This window comes from Carassius carassius, chromosome 41 (assembly GCF_963082965.1).
Source record: "Carassius carassius chromosome 41, fCarCar2.1, whole genome shotgun sequence".
NCBI lineage: Eukaryota > Metazoa > Chordata > Actinopteri > Cypriniformes > Cyprinidae > Carassius > Carassius carassius.
The window spans coordinates 11,791,198-11,811,386 of record NC_081795.1 but is presented as its reverse complement, the minus strand read 5'-3'; the positions used below and the strand labels follow the sequence as shown (position 1 = coordinate 11,811,386).

General features: G+C 38.0%; 1 protein-coding gene across 11 annotated transcripts in view; it reads left to right on the top strand.

Moving 5' to 3' along the window:
- Window positions 1–12,584, top strand: part of LOC132122732 (unconventional myosin-XVIIIa-like) — a 102,457-nt gene extending 89,873 nt beyond the window's left edge. For 6 of the 11 annotated variants that reach the window (XM_059533087.1, XM_059533086.1, XM_059533085.1 and 3 more), the window contains 8 exons: window positions 101–184; window positions 1,073–1,210; window positions 2,127–2,312; window positions 3,306–3,445; window positions 4,113–4,157; window positions 8,060–8,182; window positions 8,993–10,474; window positions 11,584–11,732. In XM_059533087.1, the coding sequence (XP_059389070.1) occupies window positions 101–184; window positions 1,073–1,210; window positions 2,127–2,312; window positions 3,306–3,445; window positions 4,113–4,157; window positions 8,060–8,182; window positions 8,993–10,466 (2,190 nt within the window). In that variant the 3' untranslated portion in view covers window positions 10,467–10,474; window positions 11,584–11,732. Of the gene's footprint in view, window positions 1–100; window positions 185–1,072; window positions 1,211–2,126; window positions 2,313–3,305; window positions 3,446–4,112; window positions 4,158–8,059; window positions 8,183–8,992; window positions 10,479–11,583 lie in introns of all 11 variants that reach the window. The other 5 variants (XM_059533091.1, XM_059533083.1, XM_059533081.1 and 2 more) reach the window with 4 other exon arrangements.
- The last annotated feature ends 7,605 nt before the right edge of the window (window positions 12,585–20,189 follow it).

The following is a 20,189-nucleotide window of genomic DNA, read 5'->3' as shown; positions in this document are numbered from 1 at the left end:
TCAGATCTCTTCAAGTGGATAAATATTTAGGAATTGTACATTCAGGTTGTCCTGTGCTGTGTAGAAGACTCTGATTCATCTGTGGTGTGTTCTTGTGTAGTCCACACAGAATCTGGCCCAGATCAGTGACCTACAGGCCCAGCTGGAGGAGGCCATGAAGGAAAAACAGGACGTCCAGGAGAAGGTGAATTCACTTTGGCATCCTTACAGAAATGCAAGTCAACACTGTAACTTGCATTCACAGAGCACAGCCTAAGTGGACTCAATTAGAATTCAGCTTCTGTTATGTTTTATTTCTATCTAAGGTCAGCTTAGGTCTTTCGACTCTTTAATGATAGGATCAAACTTTGCCCCTTTTAACCACTTTAATTACATGATCAGACTCCGCCCCCTCAGCATTTTACTTTTTAAAGGAGAATCAGAATTTGTCCCTTTCAGCATTTGATTATTTTTAATGATAGGATCAGACCGATTAGTGTATGTCATCAAATTATTGCGAAATGGCGCGAAAACTGTTTTTCAAACATTCTCACGGTACTTTATTATCACATACTGATCAGTCTGCACAGCGCCTTTAATTATATCTTAAAACTTTAATTATATTAACACTCTCCACCCCTCAGCATTAGACTCTTCAATGATCAGAACAGAATCCGCCTCTACAGCTTTTGAATCTTTAATGGTAGGTTCAGACTCCGCCTCTCTCAGAATTGAACTCTTTACAGACTCTTTGCCAATTTATTGTCCCATACTGTAGGGAACAGTTGGTTTCCCCCTCACAAAACTCAAATTTGAGTAATTTGCTCAACAACTCTATCTGGCCATAAGTGTATTCAGAACAAAATGTAATTGGCCTGGGTTTGACTTATCACTCAATGTAAAGCAGCAGAGCTGGTTTAAAGGCTGATAAACTAGGCAGGCCTCTAGACACCCCGTGGTGGTGAGGGCTTTGTCTCTTTGAGTCGCTGCTCAGCAGATAATGGTTATATTCAGTATTTCCGTGAAATACAGATTGCTGTTCTTTCTCAGTGTATTTGTGTGAACTCTCACTATGCATGTGTGTATTTGGCAGCTCACAGCCCTGCAGAGTCAGCTAGAGTTCCAACAGCAGTCCATGGTGGACAAGTCTCTGGTCAGCCGGCAGGAGGCCAAGATCCGTGAGCTGGAGACCAAGATGGAGTTTGAGAAGACACAGGTCAAACGCTTGGAGGTTAGTTGGCAGGATGCATGTGCTCATGTGGGCTGAGCAGGGGGCTGCTGGATGTGTCAAAAGGTCAGTGCGCAGGCACTGATATGTCAGATAAGTGAGAAATAAATCTACACACTCACCGAGCCTTCCCCATTGGCCTAATGCTCTATAGACCTTTAACCCTTGTACTAGAAGTGTACAAAACATGTATTTTTCCATCCCCCCCTCTGTGTTTTTCAAATCAACACTGTCAGTCCCCTTTTAGAGAGGAAATGTACATTTCATTTCATGTCTTATATTTTATGTTGCTGGAGGCAGAGGGTCATCTGTTTTTGCATTGCAATTAGTGTATTTAATGTGTTTCGTCTAATGCACTTTATTTCAGCGTTTTGTTTTGTTTGATTTGATGGGGTTTTTTTTACTCCTTAAGTCACATTTTCCAAGACCCAGTCCTCTTCGTCATTCATCTCTGTTGGGTGCTCCTTCTCACCTGCAGAATTACAATTGGCACTCTGCACAAATTACAAACATATACTGCGCCCACAGCAAAATCTGGCGACAGAAGTGATTTAAAAGCAATATTACTGATTTGTTGGCAGTATAGCTCAGTTTAGGCTAGGGCAGTGTTATCTCTAAAGGCAGCTTGTTTAAACCATGCCCATCTGAAGCTGTAAAGAATATCTATTTTCCTAATCTGCAGATACTTTTGAGTTTCGATGCCAGTACACAGCCCACCATTGGTGTGAAATATCACAGAAAAGTTGCTTTGGAAGTGATTTGGAGTTTCATACCATATAAATAGCTTGACAATCTTGTATATTTCAGTGCTAGACTTGCAGGATTCTGTAAACAACCATAGTGTGTCCAGAAACTCTTAAGCGATGGTGCATGATATTGCTGCATATATGTGTTAAATAAGTGATTGTGTCTTCCTCAGAGTCTTGTTGCGAGGCTGAAAGAGAATCTCGAGAAGTTGACTGAGGAACGAGACCAACGCAGTGCCAGCGAGAACCGGGAGAAAGAGCAGAACAAGCGTCTCCTGAGGCAGATCCGAGACATCAAGGAGGAGATGGTCGAGCTGGCCAAGAAGGAAGCAGAAGCCAGCCGCAAGAAACACGAGCTGGTGAGAAGCCTGTTCTGCTTCACTGATATTCTCATTCTGAAGTGTCTTCAAGGCATAGGGCACCCAAAAATTTAAGTTCTGTTATCATTTACTCACCCTCATGTCATTCCAAACTGGTTTGACTTCCTCCTTCTTCTGCAGAACATAAAAAAAATATTTTGAGGAATGTTGAATTCCATTGTATGGTCAAAAAACACTGAGACTTTTCTCAGAGTAAATTCTTTTATATTCCACGAAGAAAGGCATACAGTTTTGGAATTACACGAGGTAGATAAATGATGACAGAATTTTCATTTTTGAGTGAACTATCCCTAAGCAAGAGATGAAAGCAGAAATGATACATACACCCAATATGGACCCTCTAGTTAACAAGTATGATTAAACCTCATAATTCTAGATGGATCATACAGTTATATCATACAGTGACATTTCAAAAGTTTGAAGAGGGCTCTTCTTTCTACCAGCATGATATCAGGTCAATAAAGATATAAATTATATCATGATTTACTAAGGATGTACTAATATTATAATTATGGCTAATACAGTCTAGCTATTAATTAACTGCTACTTTTCAGGTGTTGGCCAATAACCAATAAATAGCTAATCAAATTTTTTTTATTTCTATTACATTTAGTTTAATTTTTATTAGTTTGTATTTTAATATTTCTATTTAGTTTTAGTATTAGTAATTTCATTTCTTAAACTTATTTTACTTTATTATTTTAGCTTATTTTACTTTATTTATTTATTTTCTGCTTTTTGGTATTTTAAAATTCAGTTAACGGTAACAACACTCATTGTACATTGAGAAAAATAATATAATATTCATTTTGAGATTCCTAAAAATTTACATTTAAAGCGTTTTTAAATTATTACAGTTTTTCAATATTACCTATAAGTGAATGTTTCATGACTGAAGCAAAGGTAATCTAAATGCAAAAATAGGCAGAAACACGTGTCTCCTTAGTTAGAAATGTATCCCTGTTTCTTTAGGAAATGGATATTGAGAGTTTGGAAGCAGCAAACCAGAGTCTCCAAGCGGATCTCAAGCTGGCCTTCAAGAGAATCGGAGACCTCCAGGCTGCTATTGAGGATGAGATGGAGAGTGATGACAACGAGGATCTCATCAACAGGTAACACTTGCTACTTTGAAGACTCTTTTCTTTTGTATACCTTAGGAGAGCTTCTCTGTTTGTTTAAGTGGGTAAAATAACAGATAGAAAAAGAGAGAGAGAAGATACTATGAACTGGATGAATGCACTATTCACTGATCTTTTGGAGATGGCAAGTATCAGATGGCAATCTCAATCTCAGTCATCTCTTATTCACACTCTCTTAAATATTTATGCATCGACAACTGCCGCACATAATTTGGAGCTCCTTTTTTATGTACTTGGCCTCATCAGTCAGAGGAAGTCATCTCCGTTCAGCCTCATTCCGTGCTGCTCCGCTTCTCCCAGTGACTTGAACCTTACTGCACAGAGTTTATTTGCTTGTTTATGTGCCTAGAAGAATTCCAGTCATCCAAATAACAGTAAATGGTGCCACCCTCGCACTTCATAAGGGTTACGCAGAGCAAAAGTCAGAAAAAAGTAAAAATTCTGGGTAAACATTTTGAGAAATATGTATCGCTAGAAATCAGACATGATGCATATTCAATCACAAGCTGTTTTTAATACCATGACTTATTGTTTTTAGTTTTCTTACAGCCATTGTTCTTTTCTCTTCCATTTGTAATTCACTTATTTCTTCTTCTTGTTTTTTTTTTATGTTTGTGTCTCATCTCCCTCCCTCATCCAGTTTACAAGACATGGTGACTAAGTATCAGAAACGAAAGAACAAGATGTGAGGAGATAAAGTTTGAACTTACGTTAACATATTTTGATTCTCCTTTTTCCCTCAAAGGAAGATGATGCAGTATACATGCAATCATTTTCGAGAAATTAAATACAGAATATGGAATATTCTGTATTGTAAATCTCGACTTCAGCTCACGGAAAGAATAGTAGCATTATGTTGACACTGCATCACACTTACGGGCATGACAACTAACAACACAAATATGGTTTTCTCCTTTTTATGCACAATGCCTCATACATAATGTATGCGTACTACAAACTGCATGCTTATTTCAAGCCAAGCATGGTCCCTACTCAGTTACCCTCCCCAGAGGCGATTCCCTTACCCTAAACCCCTGCTTTGTAATGTTGAACTTTTGGATACTTCATGCTTCACCAGTGGGACTGGCTTCCAGTGATGGGTAAGAACCATTTTGAGTGCAGGCCGGATGTAGGTACATGCCCGCAGGGTCCAGACCATAGTCTGTCCCCTGGCTATCTAACTCAAGGGCCAGAAGGGACCACATGCAGACTTGTTGGACGCTGCAGGGGCTTGTACAAACATCTGCGAGCTTATGCTCTTCCCTCCCTCCTTCTTGGCCTTCCTTTACCTCTCTTTCTCTCTCTCACTCCCTTGAATTATTCACACTTCTGTTCTTGGGACTTAGCAGCCTCTTAAGGCAGGAAAGGAAGGCGTGTTCCTCATCAATCTTTCAACCATGAGGGTAAATAATGAATAACCCTCAAATGTCCTACAAAAAGCCCCCCAACTCATCTGGCAACGGCCTACAACAGAGTTCCAGCTCTTGGCGTTAAGCCATTTCATTCCCCTGTCAATAGTCCTTGGTCTGCACTGTTTGCCACTTAGAGCGTTTTCCAGTTTTTTAAAACTCTTAAGCTCTAAGCACCACTTATTACATCATGTGAGAAAGTATTAAAGGCTAATGGCCAGTCTGTGCATTACTGATCAGGTTTAGATGGATGTGCCATTTCAGAAATGTTTGTTTGAGTTCATGCAGGGATGTTGACCCTTCTGGCCTGCTCATTTAATTGGGGAGTTCATGTTGCATTATTGTAAATGAGACTGGCTACAAGAGGTTTGTTAGTTAAATACAAACCTTAGTGCAGAACATTAGTAGAGAACTGATTATTCAGATTTTCCCAGAGCATATGAAAGAATAGACAGGGCAGAACAAATGAGGAGAACAGATAATTTGAAATGTGCTATAATTAGGAGCGTTGTTCCGCGGCCCCGTTCATGAGCCTATATTCGACGCGGAGACATCATTTAAACATTTTGTTTACAATATTTCATGATTGATTTTAAATATTTATGAAGATTTTCTGGTTAATCATTGACGGGAGAGTTCAGTGTCTTAGTGACTAACTGTAAGTGCCACTGAACATAAATGGATTATAAAACATTTAAACTATAATTTACAGAGTAAATGCACCTCATTCCTTTCTAACTGAATTAGTTTTTAGTGTATCTGTATTGTTTTAGTATTACTGTATATATATATATATATATATATATATATATATATATATATATTTATATATACTATTGAAGTTTTTATTCATATTTTGAATTATCTTATATTTTAATATTTTAGGAAGGTAAATGTTATTCACATCATTTGTTAATATATAACAAATAATATGCAGCTCTCAATTTAAAAATGAAATCATTAAGTGATTTATTAATGAAATAAATTGCAGTTAGAATTATTTCAGGTATTGTTAATTTTAGATTAGTATGTTCAAAAATGACACAAAAGCATCATAAAAGTATAATAAAATAGTAGTAGCCAATGTTGTCTATTTATCAGAAGATTAGAATGTTGAATATTATACCCAAGTCGTATTTTTGTAACATTTATTGTTCTTTTTTGAACTATTATTCATGTTATTTCATTTTTAGACGGATTAAGACAGATGTTTGACATGTTTTAAGTTCATATACAGTTGGTAAAGAAATAGTCAAGAGACAATGCCAATAAACTGTTGCACAATATAAAACTCCAAATCCTCCTCATTTAAGGGTCAGGGCTGAAGAGTGAGTGGGGATAGAGAATGAAACAGAGACTGGGGAGAAAAATAAAGTGGTTGAGAGAGTTCTGTAGGTGCTAATGATAAATGTAATAGCCTGTAACAGAGATGTACAACCAATGGAGGCACGTTGTCACAGACAATTAATGTCTCTCCTCTCTCACTGTGTTGTTTGTTTGTTCCCCTGGGCTTAGGTGCAGCTTAACTAATGGTATATGGTCAAGGACATAAATTGTGTGTGACATTTTGTATTAGCGCTTCATTACAAAGACCCTGCTGTTCCACTGTTTAGCGATGGGCCAGCTAGCAGAGCTCAAGGCTTATTCACACAAAGTTCTCAACTCAGTTTACCTCCAGGGCACTAGGGGCTTACACAAGAAATACACACTCTGGCATTCGTCAGTTGCCTGCCTGTATCGGCATTTGACAACAGCTTCTTTTGCCCATAGTGTAGTCGCTTGAGTGTATCAGATCTTCTAATTTAGACCCTCTCCGGCACCCAGACTGTGAGTGTACAGTTAGTGTTTAGTGAAATCTGTGCTATCTCGTGGGTCCATGCATATATAATATTCTCATATGCATAATACCACAAATGGAGAGCTAAGCAGCCTGGAACCCTAATCTCAGAGAAAAGCAGCTGCTGCTTCAGAGTTAACCTTCTCTCTACGCCTCCATTAATGAGCTACTGTATGTAGTATAATTTCATTTGGAGATATTTGACTGCTATGGTGCTGGAGGACAGTTACAATGATTATTAAAATTTAAAATAGAAACAAAATTGTGGAGAAAAAAGGCCCGGTTCATAATCTCCCATCACAAAATCTTCTTTAAAGGTATCCTGTTTGTGCATATATGGAGACATTTTAGAACTCTAGGTCCTTGAAGGGCAATTCATAGTTATTCAGTGCGGTGTGCTGTGCGATAAGTGGAGGATAAGACTAATCTAAAGAGGCAGGGAAGCATTGACTTGCAAATCCAGCCAAACATAAATCCAATGGTTTTATCTGGTCCAGAGAAATGAGCAAACAGGACTGGGATGCACAGCGCTGCTTTCTGTGCAAGGTGTTAATGCATCTGCTCCCGGGGACATTCAGGCAGTGTTTACTTGCTCTTATTGACAGCGCAACACTTCCCCACAAAACCTATTTGTATCCAGAGATGCATGGTATTGCTAGCATGGTGAGTCAAGTTAATTGCAGTCCCAAAACTGCTTGTTCTTTCATACCATCCTTTAACATGGTAGTCCAAGTCTAATTATTAAGGAGGATCTTTCACAATCTTTGTACTACCTGTAATTCCTAATTCAGTTTTAATTTGATATCAGTTTATTTCTAGAGCATGGTTTAAAACTACTTCGAGTTGACCAAAGTGCTTTACAATCATACATTTCAACTATACATCACAGTATTTCAGTAAATCAGCTTTTCAGCTGTTTGAATGGCTAGTTAGCTGCCTTTTTTATTTTTTTTTATATGAGCATGTTAATGATCCCTTACAATGCTGCCTCCGCCGGCAGCCAACTCGATTTTGGAACAGAGCTATTGTCTGCTAAGCTGCAGTCTGAATGGTTTTTCTCTTTTCAATGCTGTCCTTTCTTCTGGTTTGGCTTGGAGTTGTACTGACCTCACCCTTTTTGGATGCTTCACACATTAAACAAAGCCAGCTAGCTGCAGGATACTGTTGTTGGACTAGGAGTCTGACTTACTAATACAGAGGCCTTTTCCAGGTTTCTAGAGATTGAGCGCATGTATCCATACTGTTGTGCCTCCACCTTAAATCCCTGTGTTCCACCTACTAACAGTATTTATGTACAAATTCTGCTTGTTCATTGGGATTCCCTCTCTTCCCCCTGCACAGTGAGGGTGCCTCTGATACTGACTCTGAGGTGGAGGACCGCGTTGATGGGGTGAAGTCATGGCTGTCCAAAAACAAGGGCTCTGCCAAGAACCTGTCAGATGATGGTAGTCTGAAGAGCTCAAGGTCAGTCCTGCAATGTCATTTCCCCGTTTCCTCACAGAATGGTTTAACCTGAACCCAATGCAGCAAGCAAGAAAATGGTGTTTGGAAAAGCTAATTAGCAAGCGCTAAGGGATTTTTCTGTTGATATTGTCTAGCTTATTCTCCCCATTGCCAGCAGTTTGATAACAGAGGCCTGTATAAAAGGGAACAGCTTCACAGGCAGATTAATGGATATGTCCACTGGCCAGTTGGCATGCCTACCTGTGCCTTTCTGCTGAAGATGAATAGGTCTTCCCACCGGTGGACACTTTCGATTCTTAAGTTTGGCTCTTGAGGTTCTTGCACCTTTTTAAAACCTTGAACTTTTGAGGCAATCATTTTGATCATTTTAATAATATCTTTGAGGTGCAGTCTTATGGGAAGTTGGCTCCAGATTACAGTCTGTAATTTTTTAATTAACATTTTCTATGTAAAGGAGAGTCTTGGTCAGTACCCATTTTTATGCAATTACCTGTAAGATTTCTACCGAAAAGGATCTTTATGTCCATATTTATTCCTGAGTTTATGGATTAACTATTGATTTTGAGTCACAGAAGCTGGAGCCTTCCTTAAGTACCTTCTATTCCCTGCTGTCACATCAAACTTTCATCTATATTCTTCCCTGTCTGCTTGGATAAACCTCTACTGTTATTCTCTCTTTGGGTATCAGTCATCTTTTAAGTTTTTATTCATGTATTTTCTCATTCTCATATTTCCATCTCTCTCCTCTCCTCCCTCTATCTGTTTGTCTTTCTACTCTGTGCACACCCTGTCTGCCCCTCCTTCATCTAGATTTGCTGTAAATGTTGACGGAAAGGAGGGAAAAGAGTGGGAAGAGGGTAAAGAATGGAAAGGCAGTGGCAAAAGTAAAGAGTTAGAATCCAGCAGGCCTGTGTCTGTCATGAGTTCCCTCAGCTACAGGAAACGCTCCAACATGAAGGACTCCATTGGCGGTAAGGGAGACGAGAGTTCACTCCTCAACACCCTCAAAGCACAATCTGATTCCCAGGACCTCTCCTACTTCCGCAAAAACAAAGTCAAGCAGGATGCTGAGGAGGAATCTTATTCTGTCAACTCCTGGAGGAAGGCAGGAGATGATGTTGATGATCGGGGTTCTGTCATCTCTCAGGCCTACTCGGAAGCTGCCAGTCGAGCGAGGAAGGGTATGGACAGCCGCTGGTCGGAGTTCGATAAGGAGTCCGTTGTGTCCTCTGTAGCTCCGAGCCGGGTTTCCACCCACCATACTGCGATGGACCTAGATGACGATGCTATTTCCAGCGTGAGTCGCATGAGTTTAGTAAGCCGGCATCGGAGCATGCCTCGTCTTGACGATCAGCAGAGTGAATACGGTTCAGCCATCAGCCCCAGCCTGAGCCATCGCAGCCCAGGCAGTGTGAGCCGCGCTGACTCCCGCATGTCACTGGCTCGCAGCTGTCGCCTCAGTGAATTTGATGTAGATGATGATGCACAAAGCATAGCATTCAGTGAGGCTCGCTCCAGCGCTTACAGCCCTCACTCTACCTCTGGCCGAAGTTTCTCCATGCCTCCACAAGCCCGGAGCACTGACTCCAGCCCGCCTGATGTCTCGGACGTCAAGCCGGTCAGTCACCGCAACTACCTGGACCCTGACCTGGAGGCTGCCATTAATGAAGTGTTAAGCTTCAAGCCTATCAAGTTCAAGCGCACCAGCTTGGAAGACTCTGAAGTAGAGAAAGATAAACCTGATGAGGAGGAGGATGACTGGAAGAGTGCCAGCAGTTCCAGGACTGGTAGAGACAGTGGCCGCTCCTCCAGTTTGCGCCGTTCTGCTTCAGCCGTGGACTTTATGCGTTCCAGCAGTAGCCTTAGCACACGCAGCAGCCGCAGCAAAAAGGGCAAGAGCAAGAGCAAGAGCAAGAAGAATAAGAGAAGCCACAGCTCGGAATCAGACAGCTCTGATGATGACCGCAAGAAGAAGAGCTCCAAGAAGAAGAGAAAGAGGTCCAAGAAGAAGTCCAAAAAAGAGTCTTCATCTTCCTCCTCATCCTCAGAGTCTGAGTCTAGCACAGAGTCGGACTCCAGTTCAGGAGCGTCCACTCTTTCTTACAGAAGCTCCAGCAGTATCAAGAAAGCCCCTGGCAGGCAGGTCTCAAGCTCTGAGGGAGAGCTGGAGCCTGAAGGCCCCTCTCAAGGATCTCCTCCACTGTCCAAGAAAGAGGAGAAGAAGAGGAAGAAGAAAGTGGACAATCTTATGATGAAGTACCTGTACACGCCTGACAGTGACTAAAGATGGCAGTAGGTGATACCTGGTGTGGAGTGAAGGAATGCAACAAGCATGATGTTAAACTAATACTCAAGTACCTCAGTAGCGTCTGATATCATTCATTGCATTTTACCATTTTACTCAACTTTACTCTCCATTTACAGTTTTACTTTACTCTGTGTTCATTACTCTTTTTTTTTCAGCAATTTTTGGAGTTCTATATCAGTAGCTCTCAACCTTTTTGACTTGAAGGCCCTTCTGTCTAAGCTGATATGTAGCTCTGGCACTTCAAAATATGTCAGTTTAATGTTATAAATCTTTTTATCATTTGTATTAAGCCTCCTGGTTGAGAACCACTGTTCTATATCATTCACTGAAAAGACTTCGCGATGTATAACCACAAAATAACAGGGCTGTCACTAAGTCAGTTTGAAATTTTTCCTCTGGTCTCGGACATGATTAACCAGAAAATCAATCAGAAATGCTTGCCAGCAATTAACCTGAAGTTTTTATTATTATGACAAAGGGAAGATAAGCTCAGTGACACGAAAAGTTATCGCAGACTTTTTGAAGAGGGTGAGGTATTTATGCTTTCTCTACATCGGTCTGTTCGTTTTCGTATAATTAGAGGACAGTTCATTTATATGTTAATTCACTGATAAGATTATGAGTAGACATCAAGAATATTACAAGTTGTTTAAAATGGACCATAGATTTTTATAGCAGGAGATTTTTAATATACATAATTTTTTTTGTATTCAACTTTTAGATATTTAGATAAAATAGTATAGAATTTTTATATCAGGAATTTATCCGTAATCAGCCATAGCGCACAAAATAATTAACTTATGATTACAATCTTATAATTTTTTTCTGTTTGCTTGTACAACTTCACTAACAATTATCCAATAAGATCATGTTTCAGAGCACTACACATGGTGTGATTTGCATGTGATTTGTGTGGCTCATTCTGCACCTCTAATGCTTCACCAAAGATGATACTGAGTTATAGGGCCTTTTAAATATCGTTAACCTACAATCTGAATTTTGTTAACCCAACATTGCTTCAGAGATTATCCTCTTTGGTCTTTCTTTCCACATGCTGATCTTAATCAAAGCTTCTCTGTCTCCCCACCTCCAGCCCACCCTCAGGTCGCAGACGCTTATGCCTTGACAGATCTGACGAGGAAGAGGAAGAAGAAAAAGAGGAAGGGAGCGCAGGCCGAAGCACCTACCTCTCCCGCAACAAACGCAGCAGCTACCTGAATGACAGCGATGGCGAGACCACCGCATAGCTTCCCCCACACACACATTCACATGCTTTTGAGTTTAATCAGTGTCTTCCTTGAACTCCAGATGAGAGGATTTCAGCAAAAGTGGAGAATGATGGGACGCACTCTGACAAAGACATACCCCTCGTTTCTTTTGACTTGTTATTAGTATTATTATTTCACATGTGCTTTGTGTTTAGAGCTTTAAAGGGTTTGTACAGCATCATGAATCACAGCACTGTTGACTCTTTCCTCTTTGTGTGCTTTTACTTCTGACGTTTTTTCTCTTTCTTTCTAAAGAAGCAGCGACTTTACCAAGCGCTGTGCTTGCATTCTTACTCCGGTCAGATTCAGTAATGGATATTGCTTGGGGCAACGCGCTGCAGCCTCTTGCATGGTCAGGCCTGAGCCAAAGATACATGGCATTGTGTAAACGTGAAATCTCTGGATCTTTCTGTTGTGTTAGATTAAAAAAAAAAAAAGAAGCCAAGAGAAAAAGGCAATGAAAATATTGTATTACCAAAAAAAACAACAACAACTTTGTTTTAGGTATGCAAGCAAATTAGTTTTTTTTTTCTTGACTTGAGTTGAGGTGGGGCTGATTTAAGATCTCCACGACCTGGTTGTATTATTCTTTCTCCACCTCTTCGCTTTCATACAGTGAAGGATTCATGTTTTTTGCTCGGGTAAGTGAGAGGGAGCCCATTTCTCCTCTCTGTCTTCACTTTGTTTTGATGATTTGAGTGGAGAGGAAAAAAGGTGATCAGGTCAATGATACGAGAAGAGGGCAGCGTTTTGGGCAGATCAGGTCTGGACTCTAAAAGCTTTTTTTTCCCCCCTTCATAATATGCCTGTCTTGTTCTGTTTTTACTGAATTATTGTATGGCTCAGCGGTTTATTCCCACACTTTCTTGTTTATGGTTGTTATTGTTCTCAGGCTTTTTTTTTTATCATAGATGTCCGGCTTTCCCAAGGGAATGCCCATGATGCTGGATATATGGGGCATTGGGGTAATTTATCGATTTCGCTCTACCGATACTGGATAAACCACTTCAAAGTTGCTTTTTTTGCTGATGTGATGCAACCAGAAACAGATGGAGATGAAGACGTTTGACAGAACTGATACTGTGAAATCCCAGCTTCCCTGCTACATGTCATCACATTGGATTCATCCATTTTTTTTTTTTTTTGGCCTTACCTAATGACTTTGAGACTCACTTGAACTCGTACGGACACACACCCCTCAGATTTCCATTGTTGCCTTCTGTTTTGTTCTGCTTTCGTTGTAGTATTTATGATCTAGCGTTGATGGATTGAGTGAAGCTGGCAGAATATAAAGCAACAGCATATAATGGCAATGAAAGAATGTCATTCTCTTCGATTTTTAAAGGGACACCACATGTGTATTTTACATGGTTTTAGAGAACCTCTGCAAAGGTCAACCACTTTATCCTCTTTTCTATGCAGTCAATATTGATTTTAATATGAAAAATGAGCTTTTTATGATGTTTCTGGCGAATTAAAACGTGGCTACAAGATGCATAACATTTGCTGGCTGTACACATTAATATAAATATATATAAATATCTGTATGATTCATTCTAGCTTTCAAAATAGCTAATGTTTATTTTCTTTATTGAATAAATGACCACTTGATAAATAATTTTGCATTACAGTTTAATATATTGCAAATAAATGATTGTGATTGTTTTAGACTTGTTTCAACATGCTTATTTCATAATGCATTTTCTTTTAATAACAGTCACAAAAGGAAAAAAATATTTTGGCATGCTCAACATAATTTTCTTCTCACATTTTAAAGTAGCAGTGTATTATTTCTGCAGTTAGTGTCATCAAAGATAATGGTTTCAATAAAATGATCTTAATAAAATAAGAAATAAACAATAATGAGATTGTTCGGAATAAATCTATTGCAATAAATAATTGAATTTTTCCAAATAGGTTTCCTAAGACCTTCCATTATTTGGAAAATGGGTCATCCCATCTTTGTTGAGTATAAAAATGTCTCTTTTAACTCCACTCTTAGTCCTGTTTTAATGCAATAAATAAAGTTAAATACACACAGCAGCTTTACATTTTTTTATTTATCCAAAGCTTTTAGATTTTAATTTGTCATGTTAGTAGGAAGATAAATCCTGCAATATTCGCCATCTCTGTAAGAGCAACAAATTCTGTGTCTTTCTTACATTTCTCAAAGGTCAGGTGAAACATCTGAATGAAGCCTTAAATTTCAGTTTTTAAATACAAGATATGCATCCAAATTACACAGAATAGAAAAACGCTGCCTATGGTTCACATTCAACAAGCTTTTCTTTTCCATTGGCAGTTTGCTCCTTTGCACAATAGGAAGGCTTGCAGTAATCTGTATCAGCTAACAATAGGAAAGGAGCTTTCTGGGCACAGCTCAGCTTGAGCTTTCCATTGGCTCCATCAGTGCAGAGAAGTAGGTGAGATGAGTGTAAGCCATCAGCAGTCCTCTGCCAAATAAACCACCATTTTATCTTAAACCACATTCAAATAAATGCTGATCACAGACTACAATTCTCTTGCCTAAAAACAATTGTGATCCATATTTCAACTACCCATTCAATTAATAACTGCGATCTTGAACAAATATTTGAATGTACATTTCCATGCCGTATGGATTATATGCAGAAACACGTACAGCCATTTATACAGCCACCTTTATATCCATTTCTAAATGCAGGTTGTAAGCTTGACATTTTTTTTATTTACTTTTTTGTAATGAACCATTATTATGACAGCAGTACAAATCAATACTATATAATTTGTTTTTTCCCCCTGTTTTTTTATGATATTATATATTATATAATATTTATAGTGTTGTTTTTGCTATGTTTATATTTTATATAATAAAATGGATACAAATTATAAAATAAAATTAAAAGATTTTATTATTACATTTTAGATTCTATATCTATTTTATTATATAATTTATATCTCTCTAATTATTATTTATTTGTTATTATTATTATTTGCATTAGGGCCCAGAAAGCTGAATCCTTACATGGCTACTTTTAAATATATGCATATATATATATTTTTTTTTTTCCATGCAAGTAGAAATCTATATAAATCCTAATGCACTAATTAAGAAATGGAAGCCATGAGATAAAAGCCATGGCAACCTAACAGAGTTAGCAACCGTAACCATGGGGGGTGGAACTTATTGTATTAAATACATGTTTGAATAATTTCTATTCATTATGATTTTATTTTCTTCTGTATTATTGTTATACTTTACTTTTTTTTTTTGCATTACATCACATGCTCACCAATGGATCCTCTGCAGTGAATGGGTGCTAGGGCTGCACAATTAATCACATTTCTAATCGTAATTACAATTATGGATGCCACAATTACATAATCGTTTAAAGCCACTTATGTTATTCTGTCTGCTTAAGATGCGTTTTTTTCTATCTACATGTTACCTTAAGGGTTTTTCCCATTATTTTAATTTTAGTTTTAGTATAACAATGATACCTTTCATATTTTTTATTCTTTTTTATCATTTAAAGGAACAATTTGTAAGATATTTGCAGTAAAATATCCCAAAACCACTAGGCTAGAGTTATATATTTTGTCCAGCTGATTATTAACAATATCTCTAATGTTTTCAACTACTTGTTAATCATGAGAAAATTCCCATCTAAACGTTGACACGGGGCAGTGCAGTCGCCTGTCAATGACGTTAGTTACCTTTTGTTACTGCCTTTACTGACGTAGAAACCACATGGCAACAGTGTCGTGGACAAAAGCGGAAGTAACTTCACGACAAACTTCAACTAGAAAGAGATGCCGATCTCGCTTGTGTTTTACTCGACAGGTGAGTTGTTTTGATTCGTATCTTTACAGAAAACGTATGCTATTATAATGATTAACAAGATTAGTATTATGGGGCATACACGCCAAACGTGGGCCATTGCGTCTCTAGACCCACGCGAGGATGCGTCTGATCCATAGTCTGATCGCGTCTTTGCATTGACTTTGTATGTAATCTTCTCGCGCAAATCGTTGAACTCGCGTTAAATCCATGATTTATCTTCCCGTCTGATTGATGGCCATCAGCGGTTGGGTAGAAGACAACACATCACATCATTCCACGCTCCTCCTTGGTGTCATCAAACCACGCGATTGTTATTGTTTTGATAGTGCACCCTCTAGTGGCAGGTCCTACAACCTGTACCTTTAAGAAGAAACCAATCTGATGTATAGTTGACATTTGAGGCTGTATACTATAGAAAAGCACTAAAAGTTTTTCAGTTAGTGTTTTCAGCTTATTTTCATATAAAAATACAGCATGCAGTTGCATCAAACAATGGTATAAACATCATTCAATGTAAATTGTGATAATCATAATTAATAATTGCAATTACAATTTCAAGGGAATAATCAACAATGATGATTTTTGTCATAATCCTGCAGCCCTAATGGGTCCAGTCAGAATAAGAGTCCAAGCATCTGATAAATGATTCACAATAATCCAAACAAAAACAGTCCACCAGTTAGTGTCTTATGAAGCAACCTACATTATTCCACTTCAAATCATTGCTTCCAGCTGAAAAATGAGTTTCTATCCATAATATTGTTTTCTCCAGTGTAAAAGTAATCTCGTCTGAATTTTTTTGTATTATTATAATTATTATTAATTAATTCAAATATGTGTTCATAGGTGTTTCTATTTTGGCTATTACACAGTGGCCTAAAACATGGTTTGTCCAATTACAATTTAGAACTGGAAGTTAGAACCATCTCCCCAGCGTACATGTGATGAGAAGATGCTGTAATGCAATTTGATGCACTTTGTGTATCCTTCTAGCAGCTCTGGCACCAGGCAGATGCAGCGGACACATTCTGTAACCTCTCTCCCAGATCCCTGATGACAGCGTCCCCAAGGCAGACACATGCTTACGGCCACCAGCCACTGCCGGCAGTGGAAAGCAGCAAGTACTGTAGTTCATCAGTAGTAGTTCATTCAAGGTTGCATTCAAGTGTTATCAGGCTCCTGGATGATTTTTAGTGCAAAACCATTGCCGATGCTTTGCCAATGAAAATGGTTCCAATAGTCCAATCAAAGATAATCAACTGCAGCTGCCCTGCAAGCAATACAGTAGTTTCATTTCTTAATTAATCAGTGTTTTGAATAAATCGGTTGTGTAATTGATTCAATGACTCACACATAAAGACTTGTTGCATTCCTGAACAAATCAGTGTGTGGCAGTGGAAAACTTCGGCCATCGTACCTTTCAGTTTACTTTCGTTTTCACTTGAAATGATTTAGGCAGAGTTTTTAATTAACAGCTGAAGGATGGAGGATATAAAGGAGATGTGACGTACCTGAGAGATGCGCGTCATCAAAGATTGCGTGGAAGGTTTACAGTTGCATTTGTCAGAGTTAATGGATTCCAGTGAAGAGAAAAAGTATGGCTGCTTTGAGTATTGTTCCCTGTAAGTGATGTTTGAGCAGCATGGAGTTTGACTAAACTTAAGCGTTTTGAAAGAACTGCTTGTGTAAAAGATTCAATGACTCAGTTCATAAAGTCACTAACAGTTCTGATCATTGAACAAAACATTACATAGAAAATAATCAAATCAAACATGAACACAATTTACTTTGGTAATTATTTCAGCTTTGCAAATTGTTTTTATTTACATGTTGTCTTATATATATATTTCACTGACATTTATAGTGTAATTCATAATACACTTCCAAGAATATTTTTAAAGTAAATGGCATGCATTGTCATAAATGTAATAATTATAATAAATTTCATTATTAATGATTAAATCAATATTTTCTTCATCATATATGGTAACTTAATTGACCAAATAACAGGTTTTTATTTCCACTTTATTTTTTCAGTGTAATCCACAATATATTTTTTATATTTGCAGCTGAACCCCAAAGGCAAACTCTGTCCTCCCAAATAAAATAAAATAATAATAAAAAAAATCCCCAAGGGACTCATATGCTGGCACTACACTGCTGTGCTCTGTCATAACCCAGGGATATTGATCTTTACTTGTGCTGTCATCATAGTCTGCACTGCCATGTTCTCTGATCTCCCTGCTGGAATGAATCCCGGCCCTCTTGACCCTCACAATGTCTTCTCTCAAAGGGCTCCTCTGGGGTTTATGCGGGCGGCCGGTGTGCCACAGGAAGATTACCCCAGGGATGGAACATTTTGTTTTCTGTTGGTGTCTAAAGGAGAGACAGCCACTAATTAATTGGGGTCTCCTGAGGCAAGGTTTGCAGCATTAGATAAACCTTGGGGTTTGACTGGCAGGGGTCAGGAAAGCCTGACCTCCTTTTAGTTACATGTGCATGTGTGGATCAGAGAAGGCCAAAAAAACATCCCAGCTTTGAGCTCATGAGAGTTCGATTTCAGGCTCCACAGCAGGTGCAGGGTCATAGATTTAAAATGAATGGTGTGCTTGCAGTAAACATCATTTGTTCAGTATTTCAGCTGGCACATACACAAAGCAAGGAAGTAAGACAAAGTGGCATCTATATTGAAGAGCAATGACAGTACAGAGAAGCAGATAGAAAGTGGGAAAAAAGTGCAGATATTAAAAAAGTGCTGATCTGGTTGTAAGTGAGGAGAAGACAGTGGACTTGCAAAAACTATACTTAGATATGAATATGGTAATAATTCAGTAGGCTACTCTGGTACCATTACAGTACTTTTTTGTTGGATATTTACACTTGTATAACCTTTTTTTTGTGAACTGGGATACATACAAACATATACACACACACACATATATATATATATATTAAAAGAGTAGTAGTGTTATTCATGTTCCAATGCAATGCAATGTACTGCAATAAAAAAATAAAATAAAATAAAAACCTGCAAAAGTCCCTATGCTGCTGGATCAATTATATTTGAGTGTCAGATCTAATAGTTGTATTATTAGAAATGAATAAAACGACCACAAAATAACATTTACATAAAATATAATAAAATCAAACATGGCTTAAGGAATGACATGTACTTTTTACATTTATACATTATAATCACATTATACTTTCCTACTTTTTTCCTTGTGTTAACCTAGCTGACCAACCGCAAATATAAAAAAGATAGTAAATAAATAATGTAAGTGGAAATAAAAACTTATTTGAAGTATACTTTTTTGGTCATGAATATGGTTAAAACGAAAGAAAGAAAACCCCCAGTACATTAAAGGTTATGAAGTTTTCACTTGTACCTTACAATAGTTATTCACACTTGTTTGAAAGCAATTAGGTGTTTTGTCTGTATGGAAAAAAGGAGAAAACATAGATACATAGGTCAGAGTGTGGTCTTGTTTGTTTTGGTCCTGTCATTTTCTGCAGTATGTGTGTTGAACAATCAATCATGAGCTGAACACCCACACCTGTCAATCGCTCCCTTTTCTCCATTTATTCCCAGCTGTCTACCCCTTTTTGTCAGTTGATCACTCTGTGTTGTGTGGGTGTGTTATGAGTACTCATTCATGTGGTTTTTCCTGTTAAAACGGTTCATAAAGTGTTTTTTTTTTCTGTTTCGATGAGGATGTGTTGTCATGCATCCTCAGTCAAGGTCAGCAGCGGATGACAGGCAGACTGCTTGAGCTCTGCTTAAATCAAACCCCCTGTCCAATCTGACCAGACCTTTCCAGCGGGTGGTAAACATCACTCATCACCATAGAAACGCAGGCCTTTCTCCCTCTGTTGTCAGTCAATATACACTTTTCATCATCCTTGATGCATCAGAATTCTGCTTTAGCACTCAATTGCATGCACTCAGAGACTTCTGTTCATTGGAATGAATTCTATAAAAGAATGTTAGATTCAGGAACAATGATTACAACAATGATACAGTGTAATAGACTTTAACTGCTACATGATATAATCAAATACAGTCTCTTTTACTTTAATGTTAATACTAAAAAGCTTATTAAATCTGTTTATTTAAATAACATTCTTATTTTCAATATTCTTTTGAACTTTTTATTCATCAAAGCACACAAAAATGTATCATGGTCGACACAAAAATATTAGGAAAGCAGAGTTGTTTCCTGAACACCAAATCAGCATATTAGAATGATTTCAGATTTCAAATCATGAGACTCTGAAGAGTGGAGTAATGACTCAGAAAATTCAGCTTTGCATCATAGGAGTAAATTACATTTTAAAATATACTATCTTTAACCCTCTGGAGTCTAAGGGTATTTTTGGGGCCTGGAGAAGTTTTGTCATGCCCTGACATTTGTGCTTTTTTCAGTTTCTTATAAATATCTAAATGGTTAAAGTCTAATCTCACTGTAATCAGCACAAACTGGACTATAATAATATGTGAGCAGCATGTATGTATATGATTGTGTTTTTGAGAAAAAAAAATGTGTGGTTAGTGAAAAACAAAAAATGTTAAAACACTTGAATAAGGAAAAAAAAAAAAACACATAA